This window comes from Belonocnema kinseyi, chromosome 7 (genome assembly GCF_010883055.1).
Source record: "Belonocnema kinseyi isolate 2016_QV_RU_SX_M_011 chromosome 7, B_treatae_v1, whole genome shotgun sequence".
Classification (NCBI taxonomy): domain Eukaryota; kingdom Metazoa; phylum Arthropoda; class Insecta; order Hymenoptera; family Cynipidae; genus Belonocnema; species Belonocnema kinseyi.
In genome coordinates this window covers 3534316-3554327 of record NC_046663.1, presented here as the reverse complement: position 1 = coordinate 3554327, position 20012 = coordinate 3534316, and the positions used below count along the sequence as shown (strand labels likewise).

At 24.6% G+C, this 20012-nt stretch overlaps 1 protein-coding gene across 6 annotated transcripts in view; it reads right to left on the bottom strand.

The window, feature by feature from the left end:
* Positions 1-20012, bottom strand: part of LOC117176029 (HEAT repeat-containing protein 5B) — a 119120-nt gene that overhangs the window by 53849 nt on the left and 45259 nt on the right. For 4 of the 6 annotated variants that reach the window (XM_033365997.1, XM_033365999.1, XM_033365998.1 and 1 more), the window contains exons 13-18: positions 19578-19851; positions 19397-19429; positions 12299-12373; positions 11315-11590; positions 10958-11239; positions 4764-4953 (exon numbers count right to left, since the gene is read on the bottom strand). In XM_033365997.1, coding sequence (XP_033221888.1) covers positions 4764-4953; positions 10958-11239; positions 11315-11590; positions 12299-12373; positions 19397-19429; positions 19578-19851 — 1130 coding nt within the window. The remainder of the gene's footprint in view (positions 1-4763; positions 4954-10957; positions 11240-11314; positions 11591-12298; positions 12374-19396; positions 19430-19577; positions 19852-20012) is intronic. The other 2 variants (XM_033366001.1, XM_033366002.1) reach the window with 1 other exon arrangement.

Sequence of the window (20012 nt, the reverse complement as noted above, 5' to 3'; positions counted from 1 at the left end):
TAATATTCTGATAAGCCCTGATGCAATTATATTGGGACAAATTTTCGGAAAGAAACTGAAGAATTCGGATGCAGATTTCGGAAATATCCTGATCAAATTTGAATTTTTGACACCCTTTTCTGATTTCTCAGACAATAAATTTTTTACCATCTATCTTTCAACTCAATTAATTTAATTCTATTGTCATTTTTACATATAATGTATGCATGCATAAAAGAAATTAATTTTCTACGACAAAAAGAATTAAAAAAATAATAATAATTTTTTAAGTAACAGTTGCGTTAACAACTAAATAAATCAACTTTACAGTAAAAGAGACAAATTAAAACAAAAATAGTTAAAAATTTAACCAAATAGTAAAATTTTCAAGAAAAAAAGACGAATTTTTTTATAGAAAGTTACTTTCCAACCAAAAACTATCAATTTTCAAGAAAGAAGAATTACTTTTCTACTATAAAAGATGAATTTTCAATCCAAAAGAATGAATTATTAACAAAAAAGTTCATTTTCAACCAAAAATTATGACTTTAACAAATTAGTAAAAATTTTCAAAAAAAAAAAAAACAGTTAGATTTTTAACAAAATAGTTGAATTTTTAGTATACAAGGATGCATTTTCAATCAAGTGCTAGAATTTTTAAACACAAGAGATTAATATTCACTTAAATATTGAAATTTCCAAAATAAAAAGACAAATTATTTATAATAATTACATTTTCATTTTTAATCAAGAAAAATGTTTTTTTTTCTATCATAAAATATGAATTTTCAAAAAAATAATAAAGTTTTTGAGGTAAAAATTTGAATTTTTTTCGAAAATTGTTGACATTTAAATCGGAAAAGATGAATTTTGAACAAGAAAGGCACATTTTGAATAAAAAAAGAATGACTTTTCACCCATAGAAGATAAATTTTCAATCCAAAAGAATGAATTATTAACAACAAAGTTCATTTTCAACCAAAAATTATGACTTTAACAAATTAGTAAAAATTTTCAAAAAAAAAAAAACAGTTAGATTTTTAACAAAATAGTTGAATTTTCAGTATACAAAGATGCATTTTCAATCAAGTGCTAGAATTTTTAAACACAAGAGATTAATATTCAATTAAATATTGAAATTTTCAAAGTAAAAAAAGACAAATTATGTATAATAATTACATTTTCATTAAAAACTTTCATTTTTAATCAAGAAAAATGTTTTTTTTTTATTATAAAATATGAATTTTCAAAAAAATATTGAAGTTTTTGAGGTAAAAATTTGAATTTTTTACGAAAATAGTTGACATTTAAATCGGAAAAGATGAATTTTGAACAAGAAAGGCACATTTTCAATAAAAAAAGAATGACTTTTCACCCATAAAAGATAAATTTTCAATCCAAAAGAATGAATTATTAACGACATAGTTAATTTTCGACCAAAAATGATTAAAAAACGAATTAAATTTTCAAAAAATAATGAGATTTGTAACAAAATAGTTGAATTTTCAGTATATAGAGATGCATTTTCAATCAAGTGCTTAAATTTTCCAACCCAAGAGTTTAATATTCAATTAAATATTGAAATATTCAAAATAAAAAAAGACAAATTATTTATAATAAGTACATTTTCATTAAAAAATTTTATTTTTAACCAAGAAAAATGTTTTTTTTTTCAATCATGCAAGATGAATTTTCAAAAAAAATATTAAAGTTTTTGAGGTAAAAAGTTGAATTTTTTTAGAAAATAGTGGACTTTTATATCGGAAAAGATATTTTTTGAACAAGAAAATAAAATTTTCAATAAAGATGAACAACTTTTCTACCATAAATGTTGAATTTTCATTCCAAAAGGAAAAACCATTAACCGAATCATTGAATTTTCAGCATACAAAGATGCATTTCGAAACAAATGCTTAAACTTTCAAGCAAAAAAAATAAAATTCAATCAAATATTTGAATTTTAAAGAGAAAGACAAATGTTTTAGAAGATCAAAAATGGAATAGCTAAATTTTCAGACAAAAATTATGATAATTTTCAACTAAAAAGACGAATTTTCATCCAAGAAGATTAAGGTTCCATCATCAAAGATAAACTTCCAACAATACATTTTTAACAAAATGTGAAATTGTTAAATTTTTAACCAAAAAAGATCAATTTTCGACCAAAAAGATTAATGCTCTACCAAAAAAGATCAATTTTGAACAAAATATATGAATTTTTAACCAAATCGTTAAATTTTTCACTGAAAAAGTTATGTTTTTAACCAAAAATGGAATCATTTAATTTTCAGTTTGAACAAATTTATTTTCAACCAAACATGAAAGCAATTATTATCAAAATGATTCAATTTTCAACCAGAAATTAAATTTTTAACAAATTAGTTAATTTTCTGATAAAAAGATATCTTTTTAGCAATGTAGTTGTATTTTCAACATAAAAATTAATTTTTTTAAACAAATAATAGAATTATGAATCAAACGAGATTATAAGCGAAAAATGGACAAAAAAATGAAAATTTGATAAATATTCGCAACTTTCTAGCATTATTTAAGGAGAATATTATTCAAACTAATAATAAATTACTTGAAAATTTTTTTTAAACTTTAATTATTATTAACTCAGTCTAAATGACAAGTGGACAAAAATTGAGCATTGCGCCAGTTTAAATGAAATTTGATTTTTGTTTGACAATATATATTTTTAATTGCAAATTGATTTTTTTCTAGTATTTCATTTTTAGTTTAAAATTGACCTTTTTAATTAAAAATTTAAAAATTTTATAGAAAATTAAACTATTCGGTCAGACGTTAATTTTGTTGTTGAAAATTCAACTAATTGGTGGAAAATTCATGTATTTTGTTGAAAAATCGTCTTTTTGTGTAGAAAAATCAAGATTTTCCGTTCAAAATTCATCTTGTAGTTAAATGTTTTCTTAAAATTGTCTATTTTTTTGTTTGAATTCAACAGATTAAAAATTAGTATTTTTTTTCAAAAAATTAAATATTATGCTGAAAAAGTAATTATTCCAATTATAACTCAAAATTCAAACATTTGGTTGAAAATTCATTTTTCTTGGATAGAAATAAACTTTGCTATTAAAGATTAATCTTCTCAGGCTTCAGAGTCTTCTATTTTCTTGGAAATGGAACCAATAAATTATTAATTTAAGGTTGAACTATTTTGTTGAAAGCTCTTTTTTCAGATTCATTTCTTTAGTTAAAAATTGAATTATTTTGTCAAAAATTCATCTATTTTGATCGAAAATTTAACTCTTATGTTGAAAAGTCGCCTTTTTAGATTAAAAATTCTTCTTTCTGGATTAACAATTAATCTACTATTGTAGAAAATTTTACCTATTTCATTGAATGTTGACTTCGTTTGTTGAAAATACATTTTTCAAGCTTCATAATTTTAGTTTAAAATTCCTTTTAGTTGAAAATTCGTTTTTTTTGTTTCTTTTTGGTGGAGAATTTTTTTTTTAATCTATTTAATTTTCAGTTTGAAATGTATAGTTTTAGTTAAAAAATGAACAATTTGATAGAAAATTAAACCATTTGGTTAAAAATCAATTTTTTGGTTGAAAGTTCAACTAATTGGTGGAAAATTCGTCTTTTTGTGTAGAAAAATAAAGATTTTCCGTTCAAAATTCACCTTGTTGTCTGATTTTTCGAACTGTTCTCTTAAGAATTTTAATTTTTTGTTTGGTTAAATTCATCCGATTGAAAATTAATTTTTATACCGAAAATTTAATGATTCTATTTATAGTTTAAAATTCAACTATTTGGATGAAAATTCATTTTTCTCGATTAAAAATAAACTTTCCTATCAAAGATTAATCTTTTGCGGTTTAAAAGTCTACTACTTTCTTGAAAATGGAACCATTTTGTTGAAAAATCTCCGTCTGGATTGAAAATTCAAATTTTTGGATGAAAATGAACCGTTTTTCTTTTATTTTTAATCTTTTTTGTTGGAAAATTCGAATATTTGGTTGAATTTTCATCTTTTTTTTTTATTAAAAACTAGCTTTCTTATTGAAAATTCATCTCTTCGGGTTTAAAAGTCAACCATTTTGTAGAAGTTTAATTATTTTGTGGAAAATTTGTCCGTTCAAATAGAAAATTTAACTGTTTCTATAAAAATATACCTTTTTTTGTTTGAATGTTAATCTTTTTTCGTTTAAAAATTCGAAAATTTGGTTTGAAATTTATTTTTTTAGAATTAAAATTCAACTATCTGGTTAAAAATTAAATTATTTTGTTATTGTTGAAAATTGAACTATTTTATTAGTGATCTCCGTCAGTCGAAAATTCCACGGCTTTGTTTAAGATTCGTATTTTAGGAATGAAAATTGATCTTTTATGGTAAAAAATTCGTCCTTTTTTTCGAAAATTTCAACTGTTTGGTTGGAAATTCAAGTACTTTTTTTGAAAATACAATATATTTCGACTTGAAATGTTAGGAATTTGAAACGTTTCACATCAAATTCAAAAAGGTATCCACATTAATATTAGTTTAAAGAATTTTTTAAACGAATTTTTTAGGGATCCGAACGAATTTGGAAGCGATATGCATGAATATTCGAAAAAAGAGTTATATCATCCTAGTGTAGATTTCAAAAACTTGAAAGATTTTCATTTTCTGATCAGGTAGAAACCCTGATTATTTGTTATGATCATTATTATAATATTTTATAATTATATGTAAAAAATTATATATATAACATAAACCATTATTATTATTAATTATTATTATATTATTATATATTATTATTGAATAAACTTGCCTTGAAGCTCAGGTCCTATCGTCGTGATGAGGGCTGCTAGCACTTTACCAATGCACTGATGAACATCAATGTAGGAATGTGGCACATTCAGTAAGAGCGTCAATGTCAAAGAAAGAGTTGGCTCAACATAGCCTCTGAACATTGGTCCGCCAGAATCAGCTATCAACGCAAGAGCGTGCAATGCCCATACCTAAAATTAAATTAAATAAAAAGTCGCCAAATAGACACTATTCTTCATTTTCGAAATTCCCTCAGTTTTCCTCAACTAAATTTTCATTTTCCTTCATCATTAATATTTTCAAATACCATCATTTCAATCTTGTAATATTGTTAACATAGAATCTTTTATAAATGGAATAAAACAATTTTTCAAATAGCAAGTTAAACTTTTCAAAATTATTAATTTATTTCATAAAAAAAATTTCTTTTCTACTATTGGGAATGGCGGTCGACCATTTCGCCACCTGGCGCCGAAAACTGGAACTAGTAAGAGTAGGTACAATTTTAAAGCTGTATTTTAATGTTGGCATAAAAGTTATTTTACGATTGTTTTGTAAAGTTTAAAACAATGATTGAATACTAAAAACAAATCGTTTTAGATAGAATTTTTGTTTTTTACAGTAAAAAAACAACACATTTTTGTCAAAAACGCTTTAAAACAAAATTAATTATTTCACTATTTCATGTGAGTTTCAATGAATTGTAAGCTTAAATAAACTTTAATTATTGAAGGCGAGGACAAATTCTATCAAGATTATACAAAGAATACGAATAATAGACGATTGAAAATGAAATACGAAGTATAACCTAACTATTAGATCAGGTGTTTAAATAGTAAATATTTCATTTAAAAATTTAAAAAAATTTACGTTGAGTTCATTTTTCCTTCAAAATAAGTCCATTTAAGTTTATAATGTGTTGAAAATCACAATGAATAGTAAAACAATTTTTTTTTGTAGAAAAATATTTTGTGCAAAAATTGTGATTTTTTTCTCATTGTATAAGATATAAATTATGTATAAAATCCATTTTTTCCCATAAAGAATTATTTTTAGTATCCAATAAATACTTTAAACTCCACAAAAACAATCGTCAAAACACTTTTATGCTTTAATTCAAATGCATCTTTTAAATTGTACCTATTCTTTCTAGTTTGGATTTTCGTCGCCAGGTGGTATATAGCAGTTTGACCATTCACAATAAGAGATGGCTTTTTAACGAAATACTTTTATTTTCAACCTAAAAAGATAAATTGCTAATAAAAAAAAGTGTCACTGTTTATATTTCAATAAAAAAAGATGAAATTTATACCAAAACAAAGAATTTTAAAACCAAAAAGAAGAATTTTCAGCAAAACAAGATATTCCACTCAAGAATGAAATAAAAGCTTATCTAAATTATTGAACATTCAATACAAAAGACGATTTTTTTTACAAAAATTAGAGTTTCAAACAAAAAATATGATTTTTCAGCAAAAAAATCATTTCCCACAAAACTGTTTCATTTTTACCCAACCAAATAAAATTTTTAAAAGAAGAAATTTTGTTTACTAAAAAAAAGGAGAATTTTCAACTAAAAAAGATTAATCTTAAAAGAATGGAAAAGTTGAATTTTCAGTTCTATTTTCAATTCAGAAAAATTAATTTTCATTAAAATAGTTCAACTTTCAACCAAAGAGATGAATTTTCTAACTAAAAATATAAATCTTCAACACAAAACAAAAAACATTTCTTAACAAAGTGATACAACCAAATTTTACAAACAAAATAGTTGAATATTCAAGCAAAGAAGAATAATTGCTAATCAAAAAGTTGCATTTTCGTAAAAAAATAATAACATTTCTACTAAAACAGAGGAATTTTTAAATGAAGAAGATAAAATTTCAAACAAATAGTTGAATGCTCTACCAAATAGTTGCATTTTTATCCAAGAAATATGAAATTTGTACTAAAAAAGATGAATTTTTAATAAAAAACGACCAATATTTTATTTTAAAAATTGAACTTTCATCCGGAAAATATTTCAGTTCTTTTTTCAACACCAAAATATACATTTTAAACAAAAAGTAAATTTTCTACGAAACGGTTCAATTTACAGCAAAACAGAATTTTTAATCAAAAAGTATGACTTTTTTAACAAAACAATATAATTTTCAACCAAAAAGTATGGTATGACTTTTGAACAAAATAGTGTAATTTACAACCAAAGAATTCCATTTTTATCCGAGAAAAATGTAACTTCGCATAAAACAAATTCATTTTTTATTTTTAAAAAACAATGTAATAGTTGAATTTTCATCCAGAAAAGATTTCAGTTCTTTTTTCAACACCAAAATATGAAATTTAAAGAAAAAGTGAATTTTCTACGAAATAATTAAATTTAAAACAAATGAATTTTCTATTAAAAAAGACTTCCGCTAACTTTTCACGATTAAAATATGCATTTTAAGCCCAAAATAAGTTTCCAAGAAAAAAAATAATTAAGTTTTAATCAAAAAAAGACATCAGTTGTCTTTTAAAAAAATTTGAATTTTCAACCGAACGTTTTCATTATTACTCAAGAAAGATTAAATTTTTTCTAAAACAGATAAATAAAAAAAATAAAAATAAAAAATAATAGTTACATTTTGATTCGGAAAAGATTCCAGTTGACTTTCCAACACCAAAATAAGAATTGTGAACAATAAGTTAATTTTCTGTTAATAGTCGAATTTTTAACCAAAAAGTATGAGTTATTAACAAGATTGTTAAATTTTCAACCAAACAGTTGCATTTTTGCCCAAGAAAAATGGAAATTCTGCTGAAAAAAGAGAATTTTTTAATCAAAAATACAAATTTTCAAAAGAAGAGTTGCATTTTCACCCAGAAATATTTAAATTGACTTTTTAACACAAAAATACGAATTTTAAATAAAAACAAGAGAATTTTTTAATCAAAAATACAAATTTTCAAAAGAAGAGTTGCATTTTCACCCAGAAATATTTAAATTGACTTTTTAACACAAAAATACGAATTTTAAATAAAAAGTAAATTTTCTAGAAAATAGTATAATTTTCAACATAACCATTGCATTTTTATTCAAGAAAGATGAAATATTTCTACTAAAAAGATGAAATTTTCAATCAAAAAGAAAAACGTACAAAGAAAAAACAATTAGCAACAAAATATGAATTTTAAACCAAAGTTTAATGTTATACGAAAAGAATTGAATTTTTAACAAAAAAAAAAAACAATTTGTAACAAAATAGTTGAATTTTCAACCTAAAATTATGTCTTTTTAAGCAAATTGTAGAATTTTCGACCAAATAATATAATGTATTGGGAATGGTGGTCTATCATTTCGCCACATGGTGCCAAAAAATGGAACTAGATAGAGTAGGTACCATTTTAAACATGTATTTTAATTTTTGCATAAAACTGTTTTTACGATCGTTTTGTGAAGTATAAAACAATGATTCAATATTACAAATAAATATTCATTCAAAACAAAAAAAAATAGTTTTAGATAGAATTTCCATATTATGCCAAGAATACGAATAATAGACGACTGGAATTTAAATTCGAATTAAAACCTAACTTTTAGATCAGATTTTTAACTAGTAAATATTTCATGTACAAATTAATAACAATTTACTTTTATTCTATTTTCGCTTCAAAATAAGTCCATTTAAGTTTATAATCTTTTGAAAATCACAATAAAGAGAACAGTAATTGTTTTTTTTGTTTGAAAAATATTACTGTCAAAAAGTGTGGTTTTTCACTGTGTAATATGTAAATTCCATTTAAAACACTTTCTTTCCGATAGACTTATTTTTATTATCCAATAAATATTTTGAACTCCACAAAAAAACTTGTTAAAACACTTTTATGAACAAATTAAAATGCATCTTTAAAATCGTACCTGTTCTTCCTAGTTCGAATTTTTGTCGCCAGGTGGCGTATCGCAGTTTAACCATTCCCAATAACTAGATTTCTTAAATTCCGGAGAATTTAAGAGAATTCAAGAATTTATGATTTTTAACAATATTTTCATTCTTCAGGTTATATCAGTGGTTGAATATACATTATTTTCTAGCTCAGACATATTCAGGAATTACAGTGTTTCATATACAAATTTAAAATTTTCAAATGTATTAATTTATTTTAAACAAACAAAAAAAGTGTTTTCTACTTTGAAAGAGAATTCTTTAACAAAATACTGGAATTTTCAACAAAATAATTGAATTTTTAACATAATAGTTGAATATTCTAAAAAGACAAATTGCCAGAAAAATTGTCATAGTTTACATTTTAATAAAAAAATAATGAAATTTATGCAACAAAAGAAAAGAAATTTAAAACCAAAAAGAAGAATTTCCAATAAATAAAGCTTTTGCACTCAAAAAATAAAATGAAAGTTTATCTAAATTACTGAACCTTCAATTCAGAAGACAAATTTCCTTTATATAAGTTCAATTTTGAAACAAAAAATATGACTGTTCAACAAAAAATTAATTTTCACGAAACTGATGCATTTTTACGCAAAAAACAAGGAAATTTCAAACTAAAAAATAATTTGTTTACAAAAAACGCGAATTTTTAACTAAAAAATATCAATCTTAAAAAATCTTCAATAAAAATCTTCAATAAAAAAATGTCAGAATGCAGTTTAACTTAGACCCAAGTAGTCGAATTTTCAATTAAAAAAGATTAATTTATAACAAGACAATGCAACTTTTTACCAACGAGATAACTTTTCAACTTAAAATAAAAATCTTTAACAAAAAAATGATTACTTAGCAAAGCGATTCAACCAAATGTTTTAAACAAATTACTTGAATTAACAAACAAAGGAGAACAATTTTTAACCAAAAAGTTGCATTTTCATAAAAAAAATTAAATTTCTTCAATAATAGATGAAGTTTTAAATAAAAACGATAAATTTTCAAAACAATAGTTGAATTTTCTGTTGAAAAAAACTTTAGCCGAGTTTTCACGATCAAATTGTGAATTTTTTAACAAGAAATAATTTTCTCTCAACAAAATTACATTTTCAATTAAAAAGACGAATTTGTAACCAAAAAGAAGGACTTTTTAACAAAATTGTTGAATTCTCTAGCAGATAGTTGAATTTTTATCAAAAAATATGAAATTTATCTTAAAGCAGAAGAATTTTTTATTGTAAAAAAAGTTGAGTTTTCATAAAAAAAAGAAGATTCCAGTTAACTTGGCAACATCAAAAGTTGAATTTTTGAAAAAAAAAGTTTTTCAAGAAAAACAATTGAATTTTCAATCCAAAAAGACGAATTTTTTCAACCAAAAAGGATGAATTTGTAACAAAATAGTGAAATTCTCTACCAAATAGTTGCATTTTTATCCAAAAAAGATCAATTTTGTACTAAAATAGATGAATTTATAATAAAAAAAACAATTTTTTTTATAAGTTGAATTTTCATCCGGAGAATATTTCAGTTCATTTTCCAACACCAAAATATAAATTTTAAACAAAAAGTAAATTTTCTACGAAAGAGTTAAGTTTTCAAGAAAATAGTATAACAGCTTAATTTCTAACCAAACAGTTGCATTTTTATCAAAAAAGATTTAATTTCTGCTATAGCAGGTAAACTTTAAAATAAAAAAGACAAAATTTCTAAAAAAGAGGTGAATTTTCAACCGAAAAGTTAACGAAAAAAAGCAATTTTTTATTAATTAAAATAAATTCTCAGAGAATTTATTTCTCGGTTATATTCTCAGTAATATTCTCATTCTCGTTACCGTTCTCAAAGTAATATAACCGGCTCAGAACTTTGCCAATATCTAAAAAGATAATCTTCAGGAGACAGTTTTTGCAAATTTGCAAAATTCACTTAATCGCAACAAAATGTCTCAACCCCTTGTGCTACTACATAATACGCCTGTTGGGTAGCTATGCCAGCGCCACCAATTTGGAACTATTGGGAAGAAATTTGAATTTAAATTCAATTTTAACCAGAAATCTTATAGTAAATAACTAATTTTAGACGTCAGTATAATATTTCTGATTAAAATCAATTGACATTAACTACTCTTTTTCATTAACATTGCTCTAATAACTTTCAGATACACAATAATTCGCGTGTCAGATGGCGCTGATATCAAATTAAAAGCGATACCCTACATGCGTATTTAAATACGATCCCTCATTCAGAAGAGGGTGTTTTAAAATGCATTACTCACTTGTACGACTGGAGATGAATTGTCTTGAGCGAGTGCTAGTAAAATACTGACACTTGTATTCAGATGCTGACTAGATCCCATGCCACCCACATATTTATGAAGACAACCCAACGCCAAAGAATGGCCAGTTCGACTGACAACATCGCGAGCCGATTTCAGTCTATCAAAACTGGTCTGTGCTAATTCAGCTGTGAATTTCGAATCGGAAATCACTTGCGCCATTCTTCCAACGGCTTCACCAGCAGCCCATCGCAAAATAGCATTACTATTGACCAGCGTACTCTGTAAATGAATAACACATGAAGAATAATACCTATTTCAGATTTCATCAATAATAGTTAATGCTCATTTACTAACAATGATGAGACTTGTCGCAGATTTTTTAACATCCTCTTGTCCAAATCCCGTCTTGGCCTCATTGAGACCCTTCAATCCGCTGAGAACAGCCGTGAAAACATTCATTTGAATCGCTTCTTGCCTGCCTGACTTTGCATGCTTGATGCATTCACTGAAGTGATCCAGCATTTGCAATCTGTGTTTGTTTGCGACGCGAGGGAAAATTTGGCCGAATAGTGATACGGAAAGGTCGATTACTGCGACTCCCAAAGGTAGAGGACCGGGAATTGTATCGTTCTGAAATTATTTAGTTATCAGCTGCAAGTTACATTTTCAGAAGTAACGAATTCAGCATTTCATTCGGATAAAATTTAAGAAATTTAAGGCCATGTAATGAGTGGGTCACGTGACCAGATTCCTACCTTACCCTCACTTTTTTTATTTCCCAACTTATTTTCACACGAAGCGCCACATCGAGTCGAAAATTTGAGATAATAAGTAAGAAGCACTAAGAAAGGTGGGTCTGGTCCTAAAGTTTAATAATTATGAAACAAGCAAAAAAAAATTACTTACAACAACAAAATTTTTTCATAATTATACAAATTTAGGACCAGACCCACCATTTGCAGTGCTTCTTGTTTAGTGTCCCAAATTTTCAACTCACTGTGGCGTTTCGTAAAATAATAAGTTGGAAAATAAAAAAAGTGGCGGTTAGGTAGGAATCTGGTCATGTGATCCACTCATCACATGGCCTTAAATGAGATTTAAATCAAATTAAAAATTCTATTTAACGTCCAGTGATCAAGTTAATGTGCAGAATTCCACATTTTTTTTATTGTGGCTTGATAATAGCAGAAATAAAGAAGACAAAAGAAATAAAAAAGGGAAATTTTCTTTTCTCTTTTTTTATTTTTTTCAAAAAAAAAAAAAAGAATTCTTTTCTTTTCTATGAAAATTTTTGCTTTTTTTCTGCACATTGATTCGGATAATCTATGGAAAACTTACAAGAGGAACTGGCCGATACAAACAGCAGGAATTATGTTCCAGAGCTCCAGAACCAGCTGCACTGTTTGGCTGCAGCTGAAACATAAAGCACACAAGTTTACACAACCGCTTTTAAACACCAACATGTATCTAGAGGAATAAAAATTAATTAAAAACACAAAAACGCTTTCGCAAAATAACACAAATTAGATACGAATCCTATTTTTCTAAAATTCTTTTTCTAAAAGAAATAAAAGTTTGTTTAAAGAAAGCTTTGGTTAGTTGAATACAAATTTTACAATAAATCTTGTAATTTGAAGCCAAGGATATAAAATAAAACTAGAAAATCTTTGAAAAAGATCAACCTAAAACGAACGCAATTGGCAAATCAAATCAATCCAAACTCAAACATTTTTTGTCCAATTGAAAAGTCTAGTAAGGGGTCGTCCACAAACTATGTTACGAATTTTAGGCTATTTTTAAATAAAATTATTATGAGTATCATTTTGAATGCAATATGAAACACTTTAAATTCGTAAGAGTTCAAGTCGAAATATATATTTAATTTCTAACAAACAACATATATTTTGAAACTAAAGAGAATAATTTTCAACAAAATACATGAATTTCGTACAAAATAGTTGAGTTTTCTACTTATAAAGGATAAATTTCTAAACAAAGATGGAATAGTGCAATTTTCAGATAAAAAATTAATTTTTAACTAGCAAAAATCTAATTTTCAACCAGCTAGTTCAACTTTCAACCAAGTAGTTAAATTGTTAACTAAAAAAGACAAATTTTTAAATCAATAGTTACATTTTCAACCGAAAAGATGCATTTTCTATCAAATAGTTGAATTGTTAACTGAAAATACAATTTTTTAAAAAAATAGTTAAATTTTTAACCAAAAAGATGATTTTTCCAGCAAAAAGATTAATCTTTTATCAAAACACACGAATTCTTTTAAAAGTACATCCATTTTCAACAAAATTGTTGCATTTTAAAACCAAACGACCGAATTTTCTAGAAAACGGTTGAACTTTCAAAGCGAAAATATTAATTTTTAACAAAACAGTGACTTTTGTATCAAAAAGTTAAAAATTCATGAAAATCGTTTAATTTCTAACCAAATAGTTAAATTTAAACCAAAAATATGCATTTTTAACAAAAAAGTCAATTTTTAAAGAAATATTTTAATTTTTTTACCAAATAAAACGAATTTAAAATAAAATACATACATTTGTAAATATAAATAATCAATATTTAACAAAAAATGGAATATTTACATTGTTAGTTAAAAGAAATTATTTCTCCTACAAAAAAGACGAGATTTTTCAACAATAGAATTTATCCCCAAAAATAATTTTCTAACCCGGCAGATTAATTTTTTAACAACTGAATAGTTAAACTTTCAGCCAAGAAAGTGAATTTTTAACAAACGAGATTAACTTTCAACCAAGTAATTAAATTTTCAACTAAAAAAGATGAATTTTTAACAAATGATGAACTTTCCAACAAAAAGATTTTTTAAAACTAAAAATGAAATAGTTATTAATTATATTATTAAAAAAATATATAATTCTCAACCAAAAAAAGGACGAATTTTTAAAAACCTAGTTCCATTTTCAACAGAAGAGATGAATTTTCAACTAAAATTATGAATCTTAGAAACAAAATGAATATTCAACAAGAGTTTATCCCAAAAGATGATTTTTTAAACCGGAAGATTAATTTTATAAAAACAGAATAGTCCATTTTTTAACGAAAGAAGGTAAACCTGAACAAAAAATGAATTTTTAATAAAACAGTTCGATTTTCAACCAAGTAGTTGAATTTTCAATTAAAAAAGATGAATTTTTAACCAAACAGTTAAATTTTAAACTAAAAGGATGAAGTTTCTATCGACAAGATTTTTTTTTTTTTTACCAAAAAACACAAATCTGCAACAAAGTACATTAATTTTTAATAGAAGATTAATTTGATATCAAACAGTCAAATTTTTATGAATATAATTTAATTTTTAACAAAAAAAATTAATTTTCAAGCGAATAATTAATTTTTTTGAATCCACATCCAAAAAGATTAATTTTCGACTAAAAAATGAATTTTTAACATAATACATAAATTTTCTACTAGCAAAGATCAACATTCAATAAAAAATATCAATATCCATCGAGAAAGGAAATAATGACATTGCTACTTGAGAAATTAATTTTTAAAAAAGAGGAATTTTCAACTAACGAAAACAAAAAATTTAAACGTAAAAGCGAGTTTTTAATCCCGAAGATAAATTTTTCAAAAATGGAATAGTTATTTTTTCAATCAAAGAGATAAATTTACAACTCAAAAACATTAATTTTTAACCAACAAAAACCTTTTAACAAATCAATAAAAATTTTAACCAAATACTAGAATTTTTAACCAAGCATAATGAATCCTGAACTAAAAATGTATTAGTAGATATATTAACCAAAAGTAGTTGATTTTTCATGTTGAGTTTTTTTAATTTAGTTCGCATTTAGGCGAAAAACTGAGAAAAATACGATAAACGGTATATTTCTTAAAAGTAGATAAAGAAAAAGAATCCTTTAAAATTTATCATCAAATTGGTAACGCAGTCTATGGACAACCCCTAAGGGACATTTGGATTAGTCACCTGTTCCACTGGAGATCTTTCAAATGGACATCAGACTTCACTACACGTAGAAAAAAAATGATCATGGTGGCAATTCGGCGGACGATTTCAAATTCCCTGTCATTCCCCGGGTTTTCCCGCTCAAGTCAACTAAAAGTAACATTTTCATATTTCACACAAAACGCAAACATTTATTAAACATTTGTTAAGATTGAAAAATAAACGAATTTAAAAAAAAAACCATTAATTTTCCACTAAAAAAATATCAATTTTTTACAACGAAAAAAATATAATATTTAAACTTTCAGTTGAAAAAAATAATTTTCTTCGAAAAAAAAACGGATTTTAAACAAAATAGTTTAATTTTCAACTTAAATGATGATTTCAACCATAAAGATGTATTTTTAAACAAGAAGATTAATTTTATATTTAAAAAATTTTTTTTTAAATACATGAATTTTTAACAAAATAATTGACTTTTTCATTAAAAAAGACAAATTTTCAACCAAATAGTTGAATTTTGAACAAAAAAAATTAGTTTTTACTAAAAAAGATCAATTGTTAACCAAAACTTAAATAATTAAATTTTAAGTTTTAACTAAACAGATGAATATTCAACTATAAAAATGGACTTTTCAATTGGAATAAGTTCAATTTTTTAGTTAAAATCATTAATTTCAACAAAAACACTAACTTTTAAGCAACAAAAAACTACTTTGAAAATAATAGTTACATTTTCAAATAAAATTGTAAAAATTTAACTCGGATAATTAAATTTTAAAGCAGAACGATGCATCTTTAACTGAAATTATGAATCTCTAACAAGAATAATTGAATTTTTGACCAAAAAGAACAATTTTCAACTACAAATATAATTATCCAACAAAAACCAAAGAAATTAATTTTTAACTAAAATTATGGAATATTCAAATGGAATAACAGTTACATTTTCAGTTAAAAAAAAATTTTCATTACAAAAATATCGAAAGTAAAAACAATTTTTCAATCAAACAGCTGATTTTTCAACTAAACAAATAAATTTTCAACTAAGAAGATAATTTCTACCAAAAAAGACCAATTTTCAACTGAAAAATATCATTTATCAAAAAAAAAACTTAAATAATTCGATTTTTAGTGAAAAAATCAATGTTCAACAAAAGAGATGAATTTTCAAATAAAGTTAGGGGAAATTAAACTGGAATAACGGTTTAAAAAAAAATTATTTTCAATAGAAAAAAAATTAAACTGGTCATTTTGCTACCAAAGAAATGAATTTTCAAAATAAAACGACGAATCGACCAAAAAAAATTTATTTTCAACAAAAGAATTTAAATTTTAACCAAAACTTTTAACCAAATAATCGAAAAGAAGAATTTTTAAGGTAGTTGTGCCAAAAGTCAAATATCTGAAAAAATAGTTTTTCTATGATTTTAAGAATCAAAATATATTAACTGATGTCATTTAAAATAAAAAACATGATTTTTTATGAAAAATGTTAAAATACACACACAAAAATCATTAATTTTAACCATGTTTTTTGCAATATAATTATTTGCTTTAAAAATTGGAAACTGTAGAGTTGTAGAGAATCTTTTGCGGGAAAAATAAGCCGTCGTTTATTAAAATGCAATCATTTTTTAGAAATTGGTAAGTAGTGACGGTCAGAAAAAATTCAATTGCAAAAAACATGGTTAAAATTAATGTTTTTTTTTGTTGTTGTGAATTTTAAAATTTTTCATAAAAAATGATTTTTTTTTAAATTTCAAATGACATCAGTTATACATATTTTTAATTAAAAGAGTTCTAAGTTGTTCACTTTTAGATTAAATTTGAAAATTGGATCACTTTATTAGAAAATATTTGAAATTGTATCATTTATAATGTAAAGCTTATAAAGTGAAACAATTTTATTTTAGATATAAGAATCGCAATATTCAATGATTTAAGATTACAAGCAATTTTCGAAAATAAGACAAGTTCAAAACGTTAGAAATTAAATATTTTCCGAATACAATTTTTAAAATTCGTTCATTGAAGACTGTATTATTTCTATTTAAAAACGTTTAAAATCGAAAAATTGCAGATTACAATTTTTTTTTAAAAGGACAATTTTATTATAAAGAAGTTGAAATTGAATAATTTCTAATTCAAAGCATTCACAATTTAATGATCTTATTTTGAATCGAAGAATCTCGAATCTGAATAATTTGGGAATAAAATTCCGAAAATAGGAAAAGTTATAAACATTAAAAATGAAATATTTTCGTATTAGAATTTTCAAAATTCTCAAGTTTCTACTGAAGATTATCCTTTTAATTATAAAGTTGATGTGAATTGAAAACTTCTTTGGATGAAAATATAACTATTTTTTAAATGTATTTTTTGAATGACAATGTAACTTTTCGGTTGAAAATTCAATCATTTTTTTTTTCAAATTTGTCTTCTTCATTTTAAAATTCCCCTGCTTCAGCAGAAATTAAATCTTTCTTGGATAGAATAAAACTGTTAGATGAAAATTCAACAATTTTGTTCAGTCATAATTTTTGGATAAAAATGCAACTTTTTTATTGCAAATTAAACTATTATGCTATTTTATTATTTTACTATTTCGTAGAAAATTTACTTTTTGTTTAAAATTTATGTTTTGATGTTGAAAAACGAACTGAAATCTTTTCTGGATAAAGTTCCCTTGAAAAAGAAAAATGTAATTTTTCATTACAATTTCATCTGTTTTAGTAACAAATTTAATTTGTTTAGGATAAAAATACAATTATTTGGTAGAAAAATCAACTTTTGTTAAAAATTTATACTTTATGTTTGAAAAAATCCGTCTTTTTGGATTAAAATTTCAAATTTTTTCGTATAAACTTTTTTTGTTCAAATATTATTTTTTGTCCTTGCAGAGTCAACTAGAATCTTTTTTGGATGAAAACTGAACTTTTTTTTGTAATTAAAATTATTCTTCTTTAAGAGAAATTTCATCTTTTTGTTGTTGATAACAATGCAAATGTTTGGTAGAATTCAACAATATTATTAAAAAGTCACCCTTTTTGGATAAAAATTCGTCTTTTTGGATTGAAAATTTAATTGTTTTCGTAGAAACTTATTTCTTTTTAGAAATTCATATTTTGAACGTGAAAGGCCAACTCAAATCTTTCGAAAAAGAAAATTTAACTTTTTCTTTAAAAATATATCTTTTTCTTTTAAAGCCTCATCTGTTTTAGAAGAAATTTCATTCTTTAAAAAAAAATACAACTTTCTGATTAAAATCATTCTTCTTTTTTTGATAATTCAACTAATTTGTTTAAAACATTTGATTGAATCACTTTGTTAAGAAATCATTTTTTTGTTAAAGATTTATATTTTTAATTGAAAATTCATCTCTTTGGTTGAAAGTTTAATTATTTTGTTGAAAATTAATCTTTTTTTAACATGAAATGTAGCTTTTCCATTTTTTAAAGATTGTTCTTTTTTAGTTGAAAATTCGCCATTTTTTTCGTAAAAATGTAATTTTTGAGTTTAAAATTTCATTTTTGTTGGATAAACATGCATCAGTTTCGTGGAAAATTAAGTTGTTGTTAAAAAGTCATATTTTATTTCTGGCTTGAAGGTTCAATTAAATTTAGGTAAACTTTTATTTGTTTTTTGAGTGAAAAATCTTTATTTGTTGGAAATTTATCTTTTTAGTTTCAAAATTCTTTTCTTCTGTTGTATTAATTTCATTCTTTTTTTATTAAGATATAAGCTATCACTCTTTTTCGTCGGGAATTTGTCTTTTCAGGTTGAACATTCAATTATTATGTTAAAAATTTAATTATTTTGTTGAAAATCCATTTTTTATAGTAAAAAAGACATTTTTTTGTTTCGAATAAATTAATAAATTTGAAAATTTTTATCTGAAATACTGTTTTATTCCGTTCATAAAATACTCTATATTAAAAGTAATACTAGTTTAAAATGCTGGTATTTGAATATTAATGATTTAAAATGAAAAATTAGTCATGGAAAAATAAGATAATTTTGACTATGTTCTCAGTTTCGCATTTTTTCCACAAAAGGCGCTACGATCGATGCAAAATTCGAATTCACGCGTCCAAGTTTTCCGGGAGTTCTCTACACGTTGTAAAAAGATAAGATTTTAAATACATATTTTATGATAATATATTTTATTTGTAACAACTAAAAACTATTAAAGGTTTAGCAGGGTCAGAACCAGTTGCTTATTATATACTTAAATTCATGCAAAAAATGTAGATAAAGTAGAAATCACTTCTGCAAATTAGCCAAAATTATAAAAATAATAAAAACTTGAATTTTGCTACGATCAGAAGTAAATTCCCGGTCATGTTTCGATTTTTTCCCGGTCAATTCGCCACCATGATGATACATAACTGAAGCATAAAAAATCCTTTTACTTCTTTGATTGTCACCAAACTAAAAGTACAACGTGAACAAACAAAAAAGTTGCACACCATACTACTCACATGTTCCAAATCTGCTCTTCTGTTTGGTTCCATCTAGACATCAATTCAGTTAATGTTAGGAAAGGGAACAAGTGAAATTTTTTTCACATCAAAACAAGAATATATTCTCGACAACTAGGCAGTTTTTGTTCAATCCGGCTGACTACGAACTTTAAAAAATTATTCTTTGCAAACAACTAACCTGGTCTTCAATTGTTCGATGATCAGTTTCCTGCAGCCAGGTCCCCAGAATAACGGAATCGTTGGCATGACAGACGGCGCGCAGCATTGAAGTTGTTGTATTTCCTGGATTTTCGGTCAGGGTGAATTCCGAAACCAGCATTCTGAGCAGATGAGTGTAGGATCCTTCGAAAGTTTGAGGTGGTAAGAGCAATAAAGTTTCGTAGAGGCGCAATCGAACCATGGCTGCTGGCGCTTTGAGTTGTTGTCCATAGCTTTTCAATACGGTCGACAAACTGAAAGAAAGTGTACAAAATCAGGTAGAGTCATTAAAAATTATTTTATCATTCAAATTACTTTTTCTTCCTATCTCGGCCGAAAATTCGAGTTTCTTCCCGGCGTATCTTTACCGAAACCTACCGTTCCTTCCCGCCCTGCGCGCCATCTAACGAATCGT